The 25871-nt window shown below is 40.0% G+C and overlaps 1 protein-coding gene across 1 annotated transcript in view; it reads left to right on the forward strand.

Moving 5' to 3' along the window:
* MPP7 (membrane palmitoylated protein 7) overlaps positions 1–25871 on the forward strand; it is a 233881-nt gene that overhangs the window by 203966 nt on the left and 4044 nt on the right. The window contains exons 13-16 of the mRNA XM_018057215.1: positions 15892–15972; positions 22356–22449; positions 24151–24259; positions 25302–25445. Of these exons, the coding sequence (XP_017912704.1) occupies positions 15892–15972; positions 22356–22449; positions 24151–24259; positions 25302–25445 (428 nt within the window). The remainder of the gene's footprint in view (positions 1–15891; positions 15973–22355; positions 22450–24150; positions 24260–25301; positions 25446–25871) is intronic.

Raw genomic sequence — 25871 nt, forward strand, 5'->3', positions numbered from 1 at the left:
TCAAATTTGATTTCTTGTTTTTTTTTTTTTTTCCTCTCAAGCTCTCTAACTCTTTTCCTCATTATCTGTTTTGCTGTTTAGCCCACTGAGCAATTTTTTTTCTTTCAGGTATTTTCTTCATTTGGGAAATTACTAGCTCTTTTTCATAGTTTTTGCTTATTTCGTAAGAACTATACGTTTCCATTCAAGTGTGTTTAGCTTTATCTTCTGAAGCTTAGCCACCCTCTCGTCTTAGATGGTTCCAGCATCAGGGTTATCTCAGGGTTGGCATCTGTTGATTGTCTTTCTCCTTGAGAATTGTTCACCTTTACCTAGTTCTGTTTGTCGAATCATTTGTTCCATCTCTTGGATGTTCTGAACATTATTTGATATAGACTTTGGGTCTTACTAAATTCCTCTGGATTATGCTGTTTTTAGCAGGCTATTAACCTGGCTAGGCTCCCAGGTTAGGCCAGGCTCTTCACTGCTTCTGGTCTGTGCCATGCATATGACCTTTGGGGTGAGAGAGACTTAGACATTGGTTTATATCTTAGTTCGTTTCTCAGAGCCTCTGTTGTGCTGCTTTAGGTTCATCTCAGTCATCACAACTTTTGTGGGATATCAGCTGCACAGCCTCCTGCTCCACGGTGCAGCTCTGAGACAGAGCCTCATCCTCTGGGCAAAGTCAAAGAAGAGAAGAAAAATAAAATGGGAACCTTCACCCCTTGGAGGCTTCCCTTCATAGCTCAGTTGGTTAAGAATTTGCCTGCAATGCAGGAGACCTGGATTCAATCCTTGGGTTGGGAAGATCCCCCTGAAGAAGGAAATTGCAACCCACTCCAGTATTCTTGCCTGGAGAATCCCATGGACAGAGGAGCCTGGCAGGCTACAGTCCATCGGGTTGCAAGAGTCGGACACGACTTCATGATTAAACCACCACCATCACACCTCCTTGGGGCTCACCTCTCAGGGCCTGACTTCCTTTTACACTCTGCCTGCTTTTGTTTGCTTCTCCAAAACCCCCAGATCATTGCTTTTTGTGTGCTGTCCAGAGGTTTCAGTTGTAGTCAGTGGGACAGACAGGCTGTGTTAGGCTTTCCCCACCAGCGTGAAGCTGGAACTCCCATCATACACAGCTTGCCTCTGTGGAGACAGGCATTCCCAATCAGCCTCCTCAGAACTGGACAACACAACCCTCACTGACATACCTCCTACCCAGTTTCAAAGGGCATTGAGACAGAATAAAAACACAGCATCACCCCAACTACCTTTTCAGGTAAATTAATGCTCCCAGAAAACTGTATCACAGTGTTCCATTGTGAGCTCCAGTCACAGTGATCTGCAATGTTTTGGGTGCTGCTTTACATGAGTGCTGACTGTTTAGATCCATGATCACTGAACTAAAATATATCTGGGTAAAATCTTTAACGAAGAAGTTAATTTTTTATTTTTTAAATTTATTTGGCTGCATCGAGTCTTAGTTGCAGTGCATGAGCTCAGTAGCTGTGGTGTGCAGGCTTAGTTACTCCTTGGCATGTGGGATCTTAGTTCCCCGACCAGGGATCAAACTTGCATCCCCCACGTTGGAGGGTGGATTCTTAACCACTGGACCACCTGAGACTAATTAGTCCTGAGGCTAATTTAGCTGTGGGCACTTATCTTGCCCTAAATCCCCTTTGTCCCTTGATCTTCGGGTTCCTGGCACCTGACCTCTAAGTTGAATGTGGATCTGTCTAGTGAGCCAGGTGCCTTTGTTTCTAACCACATACTGTGTGCTCTCGTCACTGTATGTTTATACTCTAGGCCAGATCCTAGGGCTTTCTTCACTTTAATTTTAGTTGTTCAGCCTGTGACATCACTCAGCCTGCAGTGACTGCTCTTAACTGTCTCCTTCTTGGAATTCCTTAGGTTTCTGAGGCCTGATTCTTGGGGGAAATTCTTTTATCTCCCCAAAGGGGTATTAACTCCAAGATACTCCTACACTGGGGATGCTCAGTGTTGATGCTTCAAAGTGGTATAGTCAGTGAAGAGTCTTATTTCCTTTGCTATGCATTTCTGCCCATTAACGTGTCCTTCCTCTTCGGAGTTTTCCAGGCCTTGAGTAAATAATTCACTGCATTTCTTCATCAACAACTAAAACACCCCTTTTTGTGACTTAGGTTTCTCTATTACAAACTGAGATCTAACTGTCATGTTTTCTTACTCTCTGCTGTACCCAACTGCTTTGAAACTGTCCCAACGGTTTTTCAGTTTTAACTTGTTTCTTAGGCAGGTCCCGCCCTTCCTGAGCCCTGTGTCATAACAGTGGCTGGTGTGTATTGAGTCCAGGCCCTGTGCTCAGGGGGATGCTGTTATTATTTCCTCAGCCCTCGCTGTGGCTATGAGGTAAATACTTTTCATGTCCCCATTTTACGGAAGAAGAAACTCAAGGACACAGATGAGAGAAGTAAGTCACTGGCCCTGGATCCAACTTCTAAGCCGTGGAGCCCATTTTGCCCCAGACAGTTCAAGACCAGAGCCTGTTCCTCATCTCCCTGTGGAATACTGCTTTTGATCTGCAAAATCAGGGCTGTGTCGACACTGTGTGTCAGTCCTGAATATCCTACTTTTCTCTTTTTTCCTTTGGTTTAGGGCCCTCCATTCATTTTTCTAACAGATACCTCGACGTTCTGTGAAAGTTCAGTTCCAAGTCTCTTGAGAGCCTCTCTGTGCACAAGAGCCCCAGCCTGAGTCACATTTCCTCTGGAGGGGGTGGGCCAGGGTCCAGTCAGCTCTGCCTCCCCCGCGCTGGCCACGTGGGGCGCCACATTGCACATGGCATGACTGGTCCACTTTCCTGATTCTTGAGTTTGCCAGCACTTCCCTAAAGCATCCTAGCAGGTTTGCCTGCTCTCTCCTCCGATCTGTTCCCATGTTCGGCTGGCCCCCACCCTGCAGCCCTCTCAGCCACCAGGGAGGATTCCTGGGCTTGCTTTTACCATCTGCTTTGTCTGCAGCCTTCAGTCCCCCAGTCCTGTCATGCTGGTGTAGACAGAGACCCCCACTATCCCTGAGGCCACCAAGACCAACTCAGCCAGCCCAGACTCCAGCGCTTCTCAAACTTCAAAAGGCATTTGAGTCACTTGTGAATCTTGTTAAAATGCAGGTTCTCATCTGGGAGTCCCAGGCGAGGCCAGAGATTCTGCGTTTTGCTTTTTACCTGTTGCTCCTTGTGACACTGAAGTGCTCAGCCCCTACACCCTAGGGAAGCCCCTTGCTCTGTTTGGTTGGGTTCAGTTGCCATTGCGTTCTTTGTTGATTGTTGCCAACTGGCTGCAATTTATTGAGTTGACCAGAAAGTTCTTTTGAGTTTTTCTATAACATCTTATGAGAAAACCTAAACGAAGCTTTTGGCCAACCCAATATTTTGATTTTCTACTTTTCTTAACATCACACTTCCATTTTGTTCTTTGTCATGCATATGTTATAATGATGGTTTTAAAACTTCTGATTTTGTCTTAATAGACAATCTATTGTCTTAATCTATTCTGAATTTGCTCAGTGATATTTATCTATTTAGAGCAACTGTTTATTATTATTTTTAGTCTTCTGAAATTTTTATTGGAAAAATAAGTTTATATGAAACTCTTAACACTTCATTTACCTGTTTGGGAACAAGTGCTGGTAAAAGATAGCTTTTAATAATGCAGAACTTTTAAAGTCCATATTATTGCATTATAGCAGAACAGACTTAATGGAGAATACTAGTCTTATATTTTTGTGATGTTAAAGTACATAGTATACCCAGGCAAATAGAATATCCTGAATCTCTATGTGAAATAGAGAAAGAAAATCATGTTAAAATACTAAATTCACACAAGCTACTTCTCTTGTTTCTACTAAAGGAAGGATTTGGAAACCTTTTAAAATCAGGAATGCTTGTACAGGTGGAGATGTGGAAGTGGCCTTCAGCTGTGTCTTTTGTCTTCTCCCGCACTGTGACCTCTGTAGACTGGGCTTCTAAGAATTTCCCATTATTCACTTTCTTCTATGTGCTCACCACTCGGAAAATCCTCCAGCTTGTCCCATATGGTGCTGTTGAGGGTATCCGTTTATTGTCTCGAGGAATCTCTGTCTATTAGGTCCCATGATGGTATAGTGCAGGACAGTGCACGGTGACAAGCAGACTCTGGGCGGGACAGGCTCATCCCTGTTCAGTTCTGTGATTCAGTTTCTGGGGACACGACACCTGCACATTTCACATGTCTTCTGGCTGCAGTTTCTTCATCTAAAAAATGAAAATAGCAAGATCACTTTCTTGCTTTCTAAGTTTGTTTGACAGCTAGAGGAAGCATTTACAACGGGTTTAGACCAATACCTGGCTCTACTAGTCTTTTAATAAAATGGAGCTCTTGTATCTTAGCTAAAAATACTATTGAAATGTTCAAATATGAATAGGCCTCTGCTGATTTGGAAGCTCAGTGTTCAAAATACTTAATAAATTAGATCATTTAGCCATTTATCATCATCTGAAAGAGTGTGTCCAGCAGTGAATTAAAATTTTGGAAATTCTCATTGTTCCTGCATTAACTGTTTGCCTTTCCTAATTGTAAAAATTATATTTAAAAAATAGTTCTCAGATGCTGTAATGTGTGTGTGCTAAGTTTTCAGTTGTGCCCAACTCTTTGTGACCTCATGGACCCTAGCCCGTCAGGTTCCTCTGTCCATGGGATTCTCCAGACAAGAATACTGGAGTGTGTTGCCATGCCCTCCTCCAGGGGATCTTCCCAACCCAGGGATAGATCCCACGTCTCTAATGTCTCCTGCATTGGCAGGCGGGTTCTTTACCACTAGTGCCACCTGGGAAGCCCATAATTTACAGGGCTGGAAAGAATATAAGCAGATTCCTCCAGCCTCATTTGTCTCCTCCCAGTATTTGCAAAGCCACTGCGAATAAAGGTGTTTGTCCTGAAACTGTTAGATAAGTAACATTAAAAGGCTGTTCAGAATCTACATTTTTTTTAACCATAATATTTTGTGATTTTAATTCTTGGACTTAATGTTCAGGAAGTTAAAATTATCCAAGTTGTTCACATGACAAAAATATGACAGGGGAATTTGAACCTTGATCAGAAGTATTTAATTTTCTCTTCATTTTGAAAAGATGCTATTTCAAGCTACATTTCAGCCACTAAAACATCTTTGTGACAGTTTCTGTTATATTCCCCTCTGCATTTAAAAGTATTTTCCAAAAGTATGTTAAAACTAAGTATACTAAATTTAGTGTATTTTCTATATAAGTGTTATCTTTAGCGAAACCTGAATTTTTAAAGAGTAAAGTAATAAAGCCAAATACTAAGAGTGTGTTTGCAGGGAGAAAGCTTTGGTGTTAAAAAGCTACTAAAACATTTCACAGCTTAAGGCAGTAAAGAGCACAAATTCATCTTGCGGATAGTCAGACAATTTGTGACTTGTTCTGTCTGGTTATGAGACATAGGAGGAAACTGACAATAAATCTTTCTGTATACTTCACGTTTCTAGCTTGAGCATGAAGTACTATTCCTTCTCCTTTCTGCGGAGTCTTGTATGTCGCCTAGAGTCTGCCTTGGGGAAGTAGTTTGAATAAATCGACCTTTATAAGACTGTCACCATTTTCCCATAAAACTGGCCAAACAAAAAGTCTTCCACATAAAGCAGAGAGGAAAGTAAGCAGTCAAGACTAACTGTAAATGTTAATATGTTTATCAGAATTCCTATAACTTTTGTTGAAGGTTGATTGAATGTTGGTGGGAATTAAGAGACTGCTCTGCAGGGTTTTATATGGACAACTCTAAACACCAAAGTTATAATTGAGTCTATGAGTGTGTGATGGATTTAAAATTATAATCCTTGTATATGAGGTAAATATGATCTTTATTAGAACCACAGTTGGCTTTTTATGCTGTTGGTCTGTCTTGCATGTTTACACTCTGGCAGCCTTTCTGGGCATAAATCACACTGATGTTCGTTCAGTGCATCTGTGTGGGAAGGAACAGGCAGTGCCTGGCACTGTTCTAGATCCGTGAGTCTGTCACTGAAGAGCACAAACATTGTTTCCTTGGGAAGGGCATATAGACAGAAAACTTATTCATAATAAATTATGAATAAATAATAAAGTCAATCATATTGTACTTAGAGGGTGATAAATGATGTAGAAGAACATAGAAGCGGAGTAGAATCAGGGGATTTGGGCATTGGCTATTTTAAATAAAGATCATGGTACCTCATTGAAAAAGTTGACATAAACAGCAGGATCCTCTATGATCCACCTCCCAGAATTCTGGAAATAAAAGCAAAAATAAACAAATGGGATCTAATTAAAATTAAAAGCTTCTGCACAACAAAGGAAAATATAAGCAAGGTGAAAAGACAGCCTTCTGAATGGGAGAAAATAATAGCAAATGAAGCAACTGACAAACAACTAATCTCAAAAATATACAAAGCAACTTGCATGCAGCTCAATTCCAGAAAAATAAACGACCCAATCAAAAAATGGGCCAAAGAACTAAATAGACATTTCTCCAAAGAAGACATACGGATGGCTAACAAACACATGAAAAGATGCTCAACATCACTCATTATTAGAGAAATGCAAATCAAAACCACAATGAGGTACCACTTCACACCAGTCAGAATGGCTGCGATCCAAAAATCTGCAAGCAATAAATGCTGGAGAGGGGGTGGAGAAAAGGGAACCCTCCTACACTGTTGGTGGGAATGCAAACTAGTACAGCCACTATGGAGAACAGTGTGGAGATTCCTTAAAAAATTGCAAATAGAACTACCTTATGACCCAGCAATCCCACTGAGGAAACCAGAATTGAAAGAGACACATGTACCCCAATGTTCATCGCAGCACTGTTTATAATAGCCAGGACATGGAAACAACCTAGATGTCCATCAGCAGATGAATGGATAAGAAAGCTGTGGTACATATACACAATGGAGTATTACTCAGCCGTTAAAAGGAATTCATTTGAATCAGTTCTGATGAGATGGATGAAACTGGAGCCGATTATACAGAGTGAAGTAAGCCAGAAAGAAAAACACCAATACAGTATATTAACACATATATATGGAATTTAGGAAGATGGCAATAACGACCCTGTATGCAAGACAGGGAAAGAGACACAGATGTGTATAATGGACTTTTGGACTCAGAGGGAGAGGGAGAGAGTGGGATGATTTGGGAGAATGGCATTCTAACATGTATACTATCATGTAAGAATTGAATCGCCAGTCTATGTCTGATGCAGGATACAGCATGCTTGGAGCTGGTGCATGGGGATGACCCAGAGAGATGTTATGGGGAGGGAGGTGGGAGGGGGGTTCATGTTTGGGAATGCATGTAAGAATTAAAGATTTTAAAATTTAAAAAATAAAAAAAAAAGAGGAAAAAAAAAAAAAGAAAAAGTTGCATTTTTGAACAAGTAAGGAAATGATCCATGCTCTGTTCTACTCAGCTAAGGAAGACTCAAGGATGGTTTTATCTTGCCTTTTAGTTTTATTGCACTCTTGCCATAACCCTGAGTCAAGGGTGAGACAAATACTTATAAGTCATTCTTATCTAAGTCTGGTATAATAGCTGCTTTGGAAAAAATAATGCTGTTTCAACAAGCTTCCTACTTCCTTTTTCTTTTCATTCTCCTTCTCCCTTTTTTCTCCTCCTCCTCCTCCTGACAGCAATATAAAAATTGATGCCTCATTAATTGCATTTTTCTCTCACTATAGAACAACAGAGGAAAGAAAATCAATTTCTCTCAAGGCTCGTTATGAACTGCTAAGTTGCTATGTTTTCTATATAGTTTGATTCCCAGGGAACTTTAAATTGAGCTTTATAAACAGATCTGTCACTCCCCAACACAAAAATTCAGCCACCCACTAATGTGATCATTATAAGATTGTGAGCCAAATAGCTTGTTTTTATTTTATGCCTTGAGCAGCAAATATAGTAGTGCTACCATATGATAAGTAGACTTTTTATAACATGGGTCTGATCCAAGGGATACCCAGAGATTTCATTTGTTTTGCAATAAATCAAATGAGTAAGTGTGGCTTTTTTAGGTCACAAAAACAGTTTGGATATTTATTGCAGTCTTCAGTAATTCTGATGTTTCATCGGATAGTAAGAGTGACAAGTCTGGCCAATGTCTGGGAGAAAATGCAGAAGGATTGTCGTGTTAAGCAGTACAGGTACACTGGAGGTAAATACACAGTAAAAGCTGCATCTGTGTCAGTTGCTTTCCACAGAATATACTGTCTTCATGTTTGTGCCAACCTGTTCAAAGATCAGGAACAGAAGTGAATAGTACTTGGCCACAGCAACAGATTTCTTTCCTATATACAACTTACTATTAGACTCAAATAAAAATTATCTTATTCATACACTGTGGCTTTCTAGATGAGTGTACAGTATGTTAAAACTAACTGGGCTAATCTCTACCTACCTGAATCTCTTTCTGAGAAGTTTATTTCCTAACAGATTAATACTATGATTTTTAGCATATTGACCTTTTATGTGTAAGGTACCACCCATCCTGACGTACATTATTAAATTCATCAGCCTTAAGAAAAACTACAACTAAATTCTGTGCTTGATGTTTACAAATGAGAAATTACTTTATGCTAACTCTTTGCAGGACTACATCATGAGTGTAATTTGAAAAAGATACCATATTTCATTGGTCTCTGTAAACATGATTTTCACAGTAATACATTATTGTTCTAGTAAATAATTATTCACTGTTCAGTGACTCAGGCTTTCTAAATAAGTAGATGGTTGAAGTTTAAAAGTACACTGTCAGAGAGCATGGCTTTTTTAATTTTTTTTTGATGTAAGAACATCATAGCCTCTTACATAGAATGTAAGAACACCCTCATCCAGCAACATGAGAGAGAACTCTACACATGGACATCACCAGATGGTCAATACTGAAATCAGATTGATTATATTCTTTATAACCCAAGATGGAGAAGCTCTATACAGTCAGCAAAAACAAGACCTGGAGCCGACTATGGCTCAGATCATCAGCTCCTTATTGCAAAATTCAGGCTTAAATTGAAGAAAGTAGGGGAAAATCACTAGGCCATTCAGCTAAGACCTAAATCAAATCCCTTATGATTTTAAACAGTGGAAGTGACAAATACATTCAGGGGATTAGATCTGGTAGACAAAGTGCCTGAAGAACTATGGATAGAGGTTCTTAACATTGTACAGGAGACAGTGACCAAAACCATCCCTGAGGAAAAGAAATGTAAGAAGGTAAAGTGGTTGTCTGAGGAGGCTTTACAAATAGCTGAGGAGAGAAGAGAAGCAAAAAGCAAAGGAGAAAGGGAAAGATATACACAACTGAAAGCAGAGTTCCAGGGAAGAGTAAGGAGAGACAAGAAGGCCTTCTGAAATGAACAATGCAAAGAAATAGAGGAAAACAATAGAATGGGAAAGACTTCAAGTTTCCTTTCAAATTTCTGCCCCATGCAGGGATTCAGAGTGTGTAGGGTTCTGTAGTTGTCCTTTAAGAGCAGAGTCTTCTATTCCCCACGGCTCTCTAGCTCTCCTGAAAGTAAGCCCCTCTGCCCTTTAAAGCCAGAAGTTCTGGGAGCTCGTCTTCTTATGCAGGACCCCCAGGCTAGGGAGCCGGATGTGGGACCCGGATGCCTTGCTCTTTGGGGAGAACCTCTGCAATTGTAAATTTCCTCCTGTTTGTGGGTCACCTACCTGGGGTGGGTGGGTCTTGATTCTACCTTATCTCCACGCCTCCGACCCATCTTGTTGTGGACTTGTTATATCTTTAGTCGTGTAAGATCTTTCTACCCGTCTTCAGGTTGTTCTCATTGATAGTTGCTCTGTAAATATTTGTTAATGTTGGTGTGCTCATGGTGGGAGGTGAGCTCAGTCTTCCTACTCCACCATCTTGACCCCACCCTCCAAAATCTTTCTTTATAAGATAAAAATAAAGGCATTTTTACATTAGTTAATGTGCATATTTTCCTAAATGTAAAGCTTTAAATAGAAATTTTACTAGCATCATTTTATTAACCCCCAAATGGGCTGTATTTCTGTGGCTGAAATGAATGAGCCTTTATATAAAACCACACACAACACATTTGCCTACTCTCAGAAAGGAGTTACTAATTAAATGCATTCAAGTATTGAAAGTAATATGCCTTTCTGAAGAACACAAGACATATTATCACTGCTGCGGTATTCTGGGTGAAAATACATAATAAAATCATAATCTACAGCCCAAAAAGAAAAATATATACCTTTCTAAGTATCTTACTTCTCCATTTAATGTATTTTTTACAAGAATTTCAACTAATGCAGATGACTCGTGACTTTATTCTTTCTAGAATTTGCATGGAAAATGATTTTCTAAATTTCTTATCAGATTAAAAAAAGAGACATTCACATTTCTGCTTTGAATAGAGTCATTCCTTTGTTTTTTTTTTAATTTTTTATTTTTTTTTAAATTTTAAAATCTTTAATTCTTACATGCGTTCCCAAACATGAACCCCCCTCCCACCTCCCTCCCCACAACATCTCTCTGGGTCATCCCCATGCACCAGCCCCAAGCAAGCTGCACCCTATGTCAGACATGGACTGGCGATTCAATTCTTACATGACAGTATACATGTTATAATTCCCATTCTCCCAAATCATCCCACCCTCTCCCTCTCCCTCTGAGTCCAAAAGTCTGGTATACATATCTGTGTCTTTTTTCCTGTCTTCAAGCCCATCCACTGTACGAATAACATTTGCTGCATGCATTCCAAATTAGTGAACTCCAAATGATTTTTTAATGTGCTTTTTTGCCTTCTCCTTTGATAGCATCAGTCCGTCTGATTTTCCTTAGTCCTGAATCAAGAATCTGAATAGACATGCCCTGTGTATGTTGTCCAGGCCTGGTATGCTTGTCATCTTCATTAAGTTTAGTTTAGAGTTCTCAGAAGTTCTGCACAGGGTAAGATTCGAGTTCACCAGATTTGACTTTGGCCATTTTTTGTAGCCTGAGTCTTGTATTCCACAAGTATAACTTTTCATCACTGTTGAAAGTGTGAGGCAACTTGGAATGGGGTGAAAGACTCTGTGAAGTTATGGGTCACAGCTACAAACAGCTGAGCGCCTCGTTACCTGAGCCTGTGTCCTGTCAGCATTCTTTCGATAAGATGATGGATTGAGTGGAAAGTATGTGGACTCTTGAGCAGACACACAGGCTTCTGAATACCAGCTAAGCCACACTCCAGATGTGCGACCTTGGGAAAATTACTTGCCCTTTCATCATCTCGGTTTTCTCATCTGTAAAGCGAGGATAATAATACCTTTCTTGCAGGGATGTTTTGAAGATTAGTCATGGTGTATGTGAACCACGTGATACAAGCCTGACCTCCCTGTATCGTCATCATCTTTGCCTTTCCAAAGCCTGCTGTCTGTGATTTAAATATGCGCTATTTAGACTGTCTTCTCTGCTTCTCTTTAGCATGAACAACTACTTGCTCAGTCGTGTCCGACTCTTTGCAACCCCATGGGCTATACAGTCTGTGAAATTCTCCAGGACAGAATATGGAGTGGGTAGCCATTCCCTTCTCCAGGAGATCTTCCCAACCCAGGGATCAAACCCAGGTCTCCCACATTGCAGGCGGATTCTTTATCAGCTGAGCCACAAGAGAAGCCCTGGACAACAACAGCTGGACACAAACTCTAGAGTAACTTATTTGTATACATATGTGTCAGTTCCTTTCACCAATTGTGGTAAAAAATTTATACACTGCAAAGCAAATGAATGTGTCTCCTTACAGGCGTATGAATGAACCTAACTCCGTGTGCATCCCTAAGCCAAGTGTGGTGTAAGTCGTCTAAATACAAACCATTCAGCTAAAAATGTGAGTGTATGCCCTTCAATCCCTGGAGAAGGAAATGACAATCCACTCCAGTATTCCTGCCTGGAGCATCACATGGACAGAGGAGCCCAGTGGGCTGCAGTCCAGGGGTTGCAAAGAGTTGGATGCGACTGAGCACATATACATAAGATGTGATCTTAAGGTCAGGATCTAAAAGAGGAAAACACCCAGAACTTCACCAGTATGGATAATAGAATTGATTCAAGGACCTGGCAGGGAGGATGCTGTTTATTGGTCTGCCAGGCAATTTTGTATAAGAATGATTAAAATTACATCCCTATTTTAGTTATTTTGTGAGAGTATCCCACACAGTATCCCACCATGAAGATAATGTCTTCAAATAACCTAATCTAGGGGAAATTTTTAAAATTGTTTGCCACTGCACATTCTTGGCATGGTCTGTGGGTGTGCAATAAAGCAAGGTCCCTAGTAAGAGTTAGGTTATAAGGGCTGGAATTGAAAGTAGTCCAAATTTAAGGGTATCACGTTAAAAAGCAGCATACTTTCCCCCCACTAATTCAAACATACCTAGTTTTTTCCTCCAGAGTTAAAATAAATCACTGTGGTTTTTTGGCATGGGTAGAAGAAGAAAGAAAAAAAGGAAAAAATGCTAGACTTTCACTCAGCAAATTAGCTCACACTCTGGGAAGTACTCCAGAACTTAGACCTGCTGAAGGAGCAGTGAATTCATGTCCCCCTTTAGTTCTTGGTGCCTTGGTGGGCAGCAGGCAGGCCAGGGCCCACCCACTAGTTAAGTTTTAGTGTTTTCTTTGCTTCTTTTTCATTTTTTTTGGAGCATATACAATCAGGTTTGCATCATCCACAAAGCATCGTAAAACCCCTTGCTTCTCTTGTTTGTTTTCTGTTTTTATTTAAAGGAGGAAGTTTGAGTACTTACTCAAAATGTTGTTGGTCCCTTCAGAGGAGATAAAACACATCAGCCCCTGCATGGGGCCTGGGTTTTGGAGACCAGTGCTCATCATTTTTTCTCCCTTCTGCTTCACTCACAGGGAGACCCCCACCCTGCACCTCCTATCACACTGTACTCCTTTCCTGAACTTAGGGGGACGGATTTCTGTCCCTTAAGCTCACTGTTGCAGAGGCAGATCCATCACCCTCCCTTCTGCTTAAGACTCAGGAGCCAAGTTCAAATGTGAGCTCCACCAACCTCTGCATGTTATCTAACCAGCACATCCAGACATTCTAGGTGCAAACACTTCTTCCTTTAACTCCCATGCCTTGGGTTCATTTGGCAAATAGTTTTACCTCTGTCACAGCATAATGACTGAAGTGAAGTGAAGGGTTAGTTGCTCAGTCGTGTCCAACTCTTTGCAACCCCATGGACTGCAGCCCACCAGGTTCCACTGTCCATGGAATTCTCCAGGCAAGAATACTGGAGTGGGTTGCCACTCCCTTCTCCAGGGAGTCTTCGTGACCCAGGGATCAAACCTGGGTCTCCCACATTATAGGCAAGTTCTTAACCATCTGAGCCATTAGATGCTCAGTAATTACTGAATGTAACTGAAATAAATAAATCAAATTAATAAGAGTCTACATTTTGCCAAAGGAAGCAATTGGTGAACAAACAGGTGACATCGCGGAGTCTGTTAGAGGATAAAGACAAGTAGACCACTGTGGCAGAGTGTGATCTATTGATGCGCAAGTACAGGGAGCACAAGAATATGGCCTTTGACCCACATTTAAAGTGTTGGGGAAAATCCCACAGCTAAGCTGAATCCCGAACAACAGGCATGACTTAGCAGGCCAGGAAAGGACAGGACTGTTTCTGCAAAAGTGAGAGGCATGTGATGAGGACCCAGCAGCACAAAGGAGAATTTGCTACATTCCAGGGTGGAGGTCTCATGCAGCAGGAGTGTGCAGAGAGAGGTGAGAATGAAGGTTATGGAGAAACACATGGCTCCCAACATGCAATCTGTGCAGACCTGTCAAAGGATCCATATTTGACTCTCCTCCCGGTGGAGGAAGAATGGGTGATGCTGGAGAGAAGTGACTAAAGCCTAGAGATGCTGGGACAGGAGTGTGCAGTGACTTGGAGGAGAATATAAGGTTAGGGGGAGGTGTTTTTGAGTTTTCCTGGTCATTCTTACTGTTTTAAGGTATGTGACAATATTAACTTTTTGAGTATTGTTGGGAAGGAGCTTGAAACAGAAAGCAAGAGCGGTGAAGACGCAGGAAGAGACGTTCCTAAGAGAAGGCGTCGGGCGTGTGCCTGGAAAGGAGGCTGTTGTGGGGGTGCGGCCACATCTAGATGTCTGTGTTTCGGGGAGGACTCTTGCGGTATGCATGTGTGGGCATCTCTGTTCTCCACATCGCTGAGGTCTCCTGAGCCTCGTGTGGTGATGGGAGCCCTAGAAGTTAGGTTCATTCAGCGACAATCTGGAGGGCTGACCTTATGGGGAAGGGAAACAACAGAATATGATTCCTGCTCTCACAGGGCCTCTGTTTGGTGGTAGAAAAGAAAGTGAAGCCACTCAATCCTGTCTGACTCTTTGTGAGCCCATGGACTGTAGCTTACCAAGATCCTCAGTCCATGGGATTTTCCAGGCAAAAATACTGGAGCGGGTTGCCATTTCCTTCTCCAGGGGATCTTCCCGACCCAGGGATCGGACCCAGGGATCGAACCCAGGTCTCCTGCATTATAGGCAGATGCTAGGCCATCAAGCAATGCATCCTCCAGTTGTTTGTTACGATTTTTAAGTATTATGAGGCAGGTATCAGGATACTCTGATAACTTAAGGATGAGACAGAGGGGCAGGAGAGACACTCCTGAGAAAGGGTTGTTTGAGCAGAGCTCTGAAGAATGCATCAGAACTACCTGGGGCTTCTGCACTGCAGGCCAATTATTTACCCATGGAGCCACTGGGCAAGCCACCGGGGGCTTCAGCTGAAGGGAAGAGTGGAGGTCACTAAGCAGACCCTGATGGCAGTGCTGTGGGCAGCTAGCTGTCCAGGGCTTGTGTCGTTCTGACTTTCGATTTCAGACTTGTGTTTGAAACTGCTTTTTGTTTTCTGTTCCGTGTCTCCTAATCATTTTGTGTCACTCTCCCAACCTGGTTATTTCTCTTTGAAGGCAAACTTCACGCATCACGTCTGATTCTTCACAGCTTTTACATATGCCTTGTTCGCTCCAGGTTGTTCAGTATGTGCACACTGATTTGAATATGTAAGGTCTATGCTTCCCTGCTGGCTCAGACAGTAAAGAATCCACCTGCAATGCAGGAGACCTGGGTACGATCCCTGGGTTGGGAAGATCCCCTGGAGGAGGGCATGGCAACCCACTCCACTTGGTGGGCTGCAGTCCACGGGGTCACAGAGAGTCAGACACCACTGAGCGACTGAGCACACAGCACAACACAAGGTCTTTGCAAGTTTTCAAAGACTTAAGGACCAGCTGAGAATATACAGGGCTGCAGAGCGTCTTAACATGGTGCTGCCAGTCGTGCAAATTTAAAATGGATAGCTAGGTTTGCACCTAAAATCAAAGTTCAAAGATTTTCTTTTATGAAGATTAAATATTTATATTTAAATATAAATATTTAAAATTGAAGGGATCCCTATCCAGACTGTGTAACTCCACTTTTTTAAAGGTGAACCTATTTTGTAAGCTTTTCTGGATACTGTTACCTGTTAATGTACTCAAACAAACATTCTTGAGTATGTTTCATTGAAAACAAAGATTTCTGATCTTTTTAATGGCAAGGTGGGAATTTAAATTTGAAAAGTAGAAAAGTGAAATACAAAAAATAATAATTAAAAAATAAAAAGTAGAAAAACCACCAGATAACTCCTAGCTTTTTCTTATGTACAGGTAACTCCCTAGTTTTTTCTTATGTACGACTTGACTAGAGAGAGTCTCTTTACTTGGGATGCATATGAAGTTGGATACACATTTTCAGTCTGTCTCATGGATTCAGGTCAGTTGTTTCTATGGTGTTTTGTTGAGGGATGAATTTCTGTTATCCTGTCTTTCAGGTCCTGTCGGAGTAGGTTTGAATGAACTGAAACGAAAGCTGCTGATCAGTGACACACAGCACTATGGCGTGACAGTGCCCCGTAAGTTCTGTCCTGTTTGATGCTGCACATGCTGGCCCAGCACTTACACAGCATCCGTGCTGCAAGCTGGCTGCCAGCATACACAGCTAGTCTTCACCCCAGCCCTGGGGACGACAGAGTGACTTTATCCACATTTTACAGAGGAGGAAACTGAGGCCTGAAAGTTCAGGGAAAAGCCCCAGATTACACAGGCAAGGTATTTGTTGGCTTCAGCTTCCCACTCAGTTTTTATGGTGAATTTTAGTGCATGTATGACATTAATTATTACTTACAAGTTTTCTTCTAAATAGAAGTATATTCTACTTCTTTAATTTCCAGAGTTTTCAACAAGCTTTAAGATCAGAAGGACCAAACTACAGAGAGCTAAGGGAGGCTTCTTGTAATATAAATGTTTCTTAATTACTTTTCATATTGTAGTCATTGACATATAGTAAAATGAGCTTTTCATGGCCATATAATCTGAATGTGGTAGGCTTCTTTTCAGTATAGAGAATAAGGTCTGTTTTTATAAAACTGGTTTTCACAGGCATGCTTACAAATGAAACATGATCCTGGAAGCATTTTGATATTCAGAATAAATGCCATTTAACTCCTTAATAATTTGTTGATATTAGGGAGCCATCTAAAAGACTAGATTGAAATGTTGGCTTTTTGAGTGGTTTTAGTAATGTTAAAAAAAAAAAAAAGTTGTTTGTATATTGCCCTCAGCAGTGTTCTCCAGTTTTGGACGAGTTTGACTTTATTTTAAAATTATAGTTTTCTGTTACCTCATTACTACATTTTTCCAAGTTATTGTTCATAATCATTTTCAGCCATAAGTTACAGGGTTGCTAATTTCTACCAAAAGAGATGAAAGTAAAGGAAAAATGGAAATATGTAATTAAATAGTTTCTTTTTATTTTTCCTTTAATTATGCACTACTCTCACAAAAGCTGAATCATAATATGCAAGTCATTAGAAAATCTTGAAAAACAATAAGCTTACAGGTGAGTGATTACAGATGAATCCTAGAGGAAAACAGATTACAAAGTAAAAAACAAATTTAATAATTTACTAGTTTCTTCATTGCCTTTGTCTTATTTTATCCTCCCAACAATTATATAAGATGGTCAATATCCCCATTTCACAGAGGAGGAAACAGGTAAAAAGGATACTTTGACTTACCCAGAAGTTCTGTAGGTAATAATCACACTTGATTTGAAACCAGGTTTCATGTGCCTCCTCCCACGTAACACTACACAAGCCTTTCCAGCTCCAGATCCTCTTTACTGTAGCCCACTGAGTGTGTGTGCACTAAGTCTCTTCAGTCGTGTCCAGCTGTTTGCCACCCTATGAACTGTAGCCCTCCAGGCTCCTCTGTCCATGGGATTCTCCCAGCAAGACCACTAGAATGGGTTGCCATGCCCTCCTCCAGGGGATCTCCCCAACCCAGGGATTGAAGCCATGTCTCTTATGTCTCCTGCATCGGCAGGTGGGTTCTTTACCCCTAGCACCACCTAGAGTAAAAATTAACTTCTTTTGAAGAGGATAAATCTTAATAAGAGTGTCTATCAAATGTAACCCTCCCCGGTAGTTTTGATATTATTCAAGGCACCTTGGACTTCCCTGGTGGTTCAGATGGTAAATAATCCACCTGCAATGCAGGAGACCCAGGTTCAATCCCTGAGTTGGGAAGATTCCCTGGAGAAAGAAATGGCAATCCACTCAAGTATTGCCTGGAGAATTCCATGGACAGAGGAACCTGGTGGGCTACAGTTCACGGGGTCACAAAGAGTCACCACTGCACCTTGGACTCAGTGTATCCATCTATTAAAATATTATCTACATCTAAAGTTGTTACAGAAATGAACAACATCCAGAAATGTTCTAGGGCTGAGACTCCCCAAAGAAATCCCGAAAAGAGTAATTATCCTTCTTGAACAGGTGCTAATGTCAAAAGATCCCCAGAACAATGTTTTCCATACTTGCCTGATAATAAGAATCCCTTGAGATTCCAGAGAGATTCTCCTGGAGATCTGACAGAATTCCTGAAAATCTGTGTTCACAGACAGCATCCCAGGTGATTCACTGTATTAGACATGTGTGGGAAAACAGCCATAGTATCAAATGTGGATGATGTAATTAATTAAAGAAGATATTTTTAAGAGCAGTTTTAGAATTTTAGATAGGTTTGGCCTCCCTAGCTGGCACTAGTGGTAAAGAATCTGCCAGCTGATGGTTGGGAAGCTCCCCTGGAGGAGGAAATGGCAACCCACTCAAGTATTCTTGCCTGGAAAATTCCATGGACAAAGGAGCCTCACGCTACAGTCCATGCAGTCTCAGAGAGTTGGACACAACTGAAGCGACTTAACACGCAGCAGGTAAAAGGCTTTATTAGGCAGTCATGATTATTTGGAGAAAAACTGCTTTGATTATACCACCAGTATTCTGTTTGATGTTTAACTCCATAATCTCCATTCCCACAACCTCTTTTTCATCCTTTATATTGGTGATTTTCTCTTTTTATCTTGATCAGTGTGACTCAGTTTTTAAATTTTTTTTTCCTTTATTGTTTTCTAAAAATATTTTGTTAATTTCTGTTCTTTACTATTTTACATGTGAAAAGAATGTGTATTCTGCTGTTACTGGACGTGATGCTATGTAGACATTAACTAGACCCAGGAAGTTGGTAGTGGTGTTCAGATCACCTGTGTCTTGCTGACATTTTGTCTGGTCCTATCAAATGTTTCAAGAGGGGCATTGAAATCTCTTACTATGATTGTGAGATTATCCACTTCTCCATTTAACTCAGTCCAATTTTGCTTTGTTATTATGTATGTCGGAGAAGGCAATGGCAACCCACTCCAGTACGCTTGCTTGGAAAATCCCATGGATGGAGGAGCCTGGTAGGCTGCAGTCCATGGGGTCGCACAGAATACATTTATCTTTTATCATTTTAAAATATTCTTTTTTTCCTTGAAGTATCTTATCTAAGTAGCCACTTCAGCCTTCTTATTCTTAGTGTTTATATGGTATATCATCTTGTGTTTCTTATCAACATATCCGTGTCTTTATATTTCATGTGTCTTTCCTGTAGACTTGTAGACAGTATGTACTGGGATCTTGGAGTTTCACCCATTCTATGGCTCTCTGCCTTTTAAGAGAAATATATATAGACCATTAACATTTTTTGAATTGATGAAATTATTTAAGCTACACTTTTATTATTTGTTTTCCATTTATTCCCTTTGTTTTTTAATTCCTTGTCTACTTTGTGAGGGTGGTATTTGAATGTTCTTTAGTATTCCATTTTAATTTACCTAGTGGCTCTCTGCTTATATCTCTTTGCATTGCTTTTTTATTGGTTGCTCTAGGGATTACAATTGCATATATCTGACCATTCACAGTTTAAGTAACTTCGTGACATTTGACATAAAATATAGAAACCTGGCAATTATGTAAGTCCCTATACCTCCACTTCTTTTTGTCCAGTTGTCAAATGTATCATATTTGCATACATTGAAAACTCCAACAGATAATGTTATAACTTTCACTTTAAATCTGTTATATGTATTTTAAAGAACTTAAGCAGAAAAAAGTAGACTTCTACTTTTACTCAACTATGTATTCTTCCTGTTCTTTCTTCATTTCTGAAGATATGCTTCCTTCTTAACATTTCCTTTCAGTCTGAAAAAGTTCCTTGACTATTGCCTTTAGCACAGATCTGCAGATGATAAAAGTCTTTATTTTGCCTTTAATCCTGAAAGGTATTTTGGTCGAAGGTCTTTGCTTTTAGTTCCTTAAAGATATGATTTCATTGATGTTTTATGCATATGGTAAGAAATCTGTAGTCACTGAACTCACGTGTCTATTTCCTGTGTATGTACTGTGATTTTGCTTTTGGTGTTGTTTTCTAGATGCTTTCAAGATTTTTTCTTTACTTTTCTTTCACTTTGAGTTGTTTGGATGTGCTACGTCCAAGCATTATTGTCTTTGAATTTTTCCTGTTTGGGATTTGTTGAGTTCTGAAATTTGTACAATGTATGTCTTTAATCAGATTTTAGCAGTTTGGGATGTTATTTCTTCAAATGCTTTTTTAAGCCTCAGTCTTTTTCAGTATTTCTGGCATCCCCATTACACATGTTAGATGTTTCAGTCAGCATTTTCATACAGGTTTCTAGGGCTCCATTTATATATTTTTAAAATTTTCTTTCTCTTGGTTGCCCAGATTTTATAATTCCTATTGATCTGTCTTCAAGTTCACTGGCTATTTCCCCTGTCATCTCCATTCTGCTATTGAGCCTATCTAGTGGTTGTTTTTTGTAAAATATATTTCAGTTCTAAAATTTCCATTGTTTTCTTCTTTCTAGTTTCTATTTCTTTGCTAAGAATTCATGTTTTCATTCATTTCAGGTGTATTTTCCTTTACCCTATGAAGCATAGTTGCAATAGTTGCTTTAAAGTCTTTGATAGTTCTAACTTGGTCATTCAGGGCTGTCTTCTCTTATCTTTCCCTTTGAGAAATAAATGCCCATTTTTTTCAGTTCTTTTATGTTGAATAATATAAAATTGCATCTGGGATATTATGAATGCTATGTTGTATTGACTCCAGATCCTGTTATTCTGAAAAATGGTAATGTTTATAGTAAGCAAGTAACCAACTAGTTTTTGTTTAGACCATAAGTTTTATCTCATTTTCTATAAATTATGGTTTAAATCTCACTTCAATTTTCTAAGCTTTGCTATGTTGGTTTGAGTCTGCCCTGTGTTGTGCAGTTAAGGGATCTGTCTGCAACTTTATGTGAATAGCGCAGGTCTCAGCTCCACTCTCTATGCCTTCTGTACACTGGTTTGGGCATGTTCTGTGCTTCTACTACTTGTGGGCTAGGCTGAAGCTTGTGCATTCTAATCTTTGTTGTTTGTTGTTACGTCGTGTCAGACTTTTGTAACTGCATGGACGGTAGCCCACCAGGCACCTCTGTCTATGGGATTTCCCAGGCAAGAATACTGGAATGAGTTGCTGTTTCCTCCTTCAGGGTATCTTCCTGACCAGGGACTGAACCTGAGTCTCCTGCTTGGCAGGCAGATTCATTATCACCAAGCCCCCTGGGAAGCAATTCTAATCTTAGTTCACTTCTTAAAACTTTGCTGGTTGGAGTCTGGGCTTCATGTGCACAGCTTAGGGGTTATTCTTAGATTAGTGTTGATTTCTTCACAGAATTGGCATATTTCCTTCTTCAGCTTTCTCCCTTCCTGGATTCCTTGCACACTCTTCAATGCACAGGGGAGTTTTCTTCCTGGTTCTTTTCACCAGAAAGTCAGGGCTTCTGTTGGAATTTAGACACACATTCCTCCACACTACTCTGTGAACGAGCCCACCCATAGGGCAAAGTGAAAGAAAGTGAAGTCACTCAGTCATGTCTGACTCTTTGCAACCCCAGGGACTGCAGCCTACCAGGCTCCTCTGTCCATGGAATTTTCCAGGGAAGAGTGGGTTGCCATTTCCTTCTCCAGGGGATCTTCCAACCCGGGGATCGAACCCGGGTCTCCCTCATTGCAGGCAGATGCTTTACCATCTGAGCCATCAGGGAAGTCCACCATAGGGCAAAGCTAAAGGGAAATAAAAGTTAAAGTCTCCCTTACTGAGGCTGACTCTCTTCCACAGTCTACCTGCTTTATTTGTTTTCAAAGTGCTCAAAACAAAAATAGATGTTTTGGGTTCAGAGTTTTTAGTTGTAATCAGGAGGGATGGACTGCAGTCAGTTTTATACTTGCCACCGAAGCACTGCAATTCCTGAGGGTTTTACTTTTGTTTTTAAAGTTAATACTGGATTTTCTGCTCCATTATAATTCAGTAGCAAATAATTAGGCAAAATGACTAAAAAGTTTAGAAGTTCACTTGTATTTCAAGAAGTTTATAATTTTGCAAAGGAGAAATTAATAGAGGTCTTTGATTAGTAAAGCAAACATTAATGGCATACCCTATGTACCATGTGTAAAACAAAATAATTTCAGAGTTTACCTTTCAACCTAGTGAGCAGTAAACTTGCTTCAATGAATAAAGAATCAATAAAAGATGATAATAAGCGTATTATTTGCAAAAAAGGAAAATTTCCCTCAAATTTAAATACCATTTTATTTATATTAATGCCCCTTCAGAATAATTAATGGCATAAACACAATGCAGCTTAATATTTAATCCACCCTTGTCAATATAACTTTAGTATTAGTGGAAAAACTGAATTAATGGGATTCCTATATTTTATTAGCTAATGTGCTTTTTTAAAGTTTTAAATCTTATTTATGAAAAATCCTTTAATCAAATACATAATTTCTTTTTTTAGTATTTCTCTTAGGGTGGATGATGTAGATACTTTTTTGAACTCTTTTTAATTAAATCACAGATACCACCAGACCAAGAAGAAGCCAGGAGAGTGATGGTGTTGAATATATTTTCATTTCCAAGCATTTGTTTGAGACAGATGTACAAAATAACAAGTATGTGGAAGATTTTTGAAGAATTTTCATGAAACTACTGTTTTTAAGCATGTGGCCATATATGTAGTTATAAGCAATTCCATTTGAAGTGAATTTTCACTTTTATAATAATATTTGAAACTGATAAAATATATTTCAATTAGTGGTTATTACTAACCTTTGCCTTTAACTTTTCAATAACCTAGAGCTGTTGTGTATCTGGTTACGTTGAATATGTAGGGATTATTTTGAAGAGTAAGGGAGTGTTGCTAGTGTATTCCTGTCACGTCTTCCCACCCCACTAACTGAATCTTAACATAGAATTTGGATAGAACTTTATTTTAAAAACTAGTAACTGTGTAATAGATCCCTAGATATGATCTCGGGTGGCCTTGGCCTGTAATGGCTTGAAGTGGGGCTTGGTTCCCAGCCAGAGATGGGGCTGGGTCCTGATGGTGGAAGCAGCAGATGGTAGCCACTAGACCAATGGTCAGTGACAAGGACCCTGGCCCTTCGGCTTTGCGGAAAAGAGTTTCCACAAAGACGGAAAGTAGTGAAGCAACTGAAGTATTTATTAACAGGAAAAAAAGAGTATAGTATGATGTGTGGACAGACACGAGTGGCGAGAGAGTCACTGAGCTGCACCCTCGTGGCAGTCTGAATTACTTTTATGGAGTTTTCTCCTGGGTTTCCTTTGACTAATCACTTTGATTTGCCTGGTTCACAGTCCCTATTTGGTATATCTCAGGATCCTTCCATGTGTGCACATGCATCTCTTAGCCAAGATGGATCCTACCACAAAGGCACATGGGTAGGAAACATCCCTTAACATAATTTCCCTTTGGCCTCCAAGGAGCCTTTTTTGCACGTGTATGGTCAGGGAGGTCTCCTGACTTTGAGAAATATGTCATCTGGGCAGGGCCCAGACTCCTCCCTTAATTGCCCTGCTATTCTCCTCCTGGAGTTACAGTCAATAGGGAATGAATCTCCCCATCTCTTTATGCTGATGATTGGGGGGAATAGGGGGTGTGGGTAGGGCTCATCTAGCTCCTGCCTCAGTTCCAGCATGTGCCACATACCTCTGTCTCTCACTGGCTTTTCAAAAAGTTAAATAAAAAATAATGTTAAGCATCTTGCTTATACCATAGCTTCATGCAAGCCCTAAGTCTCCATCCCAGGTTTTCCATTTGCTTAAGGATGAATGTTTTAGGCTATCAGGGAGCAATGTGTGTATTAATGAAAGATTGTGGGATTTTATTGAAACATCAAAATGCTTTTTTCATGTTTGGCACAGTGATTTTGAGTTTTTATAGCACGTGATCAGCCGTCCTGGTTCCATTAGCCACCAGCCAGTCCCTCCTCTTATGCTAAAGCTGAGCTTGGTTATTCTTTCGTGTGTAGTGAAATTTCAGTAGTTTCTATTGTTTGGTTTATTCACTGTTTTATTGCATTGCATTAGCTCTGAAAAAGAGGTGATGGAAAACATTAGAGTACTGCTGGACTAAAGTACTTCTTTCTGCTTAAGTGTAATACAAGCAAGTGTTACTGATTTGAAAAAGTAAAATAGAAGATTTTTTAGAAATTGACATTCTGAAGTACTTGGGCCTAGTTATTTTATTAAAAACAGTTTGAAAATTACATGTTCAGCAAAACATCTTTTATATATATGAATTACATCTGCCATATATACATGTAATTCACAAATGATTCTAATTTCTACAGGTTTATTGAATATGGTGAATATAAAAACAACTATTATGGCACAAGTATAGACTCAGTTCGGTCTGTCCTGGCTAAAAACAAAGTTTGTTTGTTGGATGTTCAGCCTCACGTAAGTGAAGAGTGACCTAGTCAACACACTTCTAGCCCATCTGAGCATTTCATTATGGGGTAAATCTGAAATCTACTCACTTTTGGGATTTAGGTGCCTTTCCTAAGGTGACAAAAGCATTTAAATGTAATTTGAGATGGCTCTGCTGGAAAAAAAAAACACAAAACCCATGTTGTTAGAAGAAAGCCTGGAGATGTGTGTTTGTAACTCTTAGATTCAGTGTTTGCCAAGTATAATGACTCTTATTTATTCTTTGTATTTTATATATAAAAATATATTACATTATATGTATAATGTATTCTCCTATATGTATTATAAGTGTTCATAATTGTTGGCAATGGACATTTTGGTTCTCGGTCCTCTTTCATGGATTTTGGATCTATAATTAGCCTCGAAATGTAAAACCCTGGCAAGAGCCGTGGGCGCCTCACGGGAGTTGTACAGCTGCCGGGTAGAGCTCACCTGGCACCCTGGGGACTCGGTACAGGTGGATTGAGAGACAGCGGGTAAAGCAGCTCACTTTCCTGTCTCACCATAGACCACCTCCATCAGCCCCCACCACCCTACCCCACCCACACACAGCATGCTCCTCACTAACTGGGAGCAGTGCTGACTTCAAAGCAGGAGACTTGCCCCTGAAGGGGACTCTGAAGGCAGGATGAAAGAGAAGGGACACCTCATTCTGAGAGCAGGAGGAGGCTTAGATGGCATGGCTGGAAGACTTGCATGTAAAGACAGTTAACTCATAGCGTCTTTTGGGTATTAGATCTAAGAACTAGTTTTCTGGTATTTTTAGCTGCTTCTACTCAAGATTTAATGATGGCATATTTCAAAGCATTTTAAAGACAGGTTACATTCTCCATTTGTCTAGAGGTATCTAGTAACATTTAATTGTCAACAAACAATAATCTAGTGAAAGGGCTGCTAACCTTAATTAGGAAATAATTTTAAGGAATTTTCTCCTTAGAAAATTCAGTTTTACTACAAAACATACTCCTGATATTATGAAGAAATGAAAGAAAATGTATTTCCTTCCTTGCAGACGGTGAAGCACTTAAGGACACTAGAATTTAAGCCGTTTGTGATATTTATAAAGCCTCCATCAATAGAGCGTTTGAGGGAGACAAGAAAAAATGCAAAGATTATCTCAAGCAGAGACGACCAAGGTGCCGCAAAGCCCTTTACGGTGAGTATGAGGGTGCTTTACTGAAAATGCATAAGCAGGAGTTAAAGTCATATATGCAGTAGTGACCACATTAAGGAGACTGAGAGATGAGGCTGTGGTCCAAACATCCAGTCAGGACAGAACTGCATTTGGGTACATACATTTTTTTTTTTTAATTTTTACTTTATTTTACTTTACAATACTGTATTGGGTACATACATTTTAAGTGATTGCCCTGATTGTTTTTTCTGCTATTGTGAATGGATCTTCATATTACATTGACCCAAAAACTATTTTGTATGCCTTTATGCATACTTATAAAATTTCTGAAGGCACATGTAAAAAAAAAACCACTGAGTTTTCAACTAGCCTTATTTTTAAAGGGGAAAATACCAGTCAGTTACTATTACTCATTAATAGTCTAGATGAAAATTTAATAATTTGCCT

This window comes from Capra hircus, chromosome 13 (assembly GCF_001704415.2).
Source record: "Capra hircus breed San Clemente chromosome 13, ASM170441v1, whole genome shotgun sequence".
NCBI lineage: Eukaryota > Metazoa > Chordata > Mammalia > Artiodactyla > Bovidae > Capra > Capra hircus.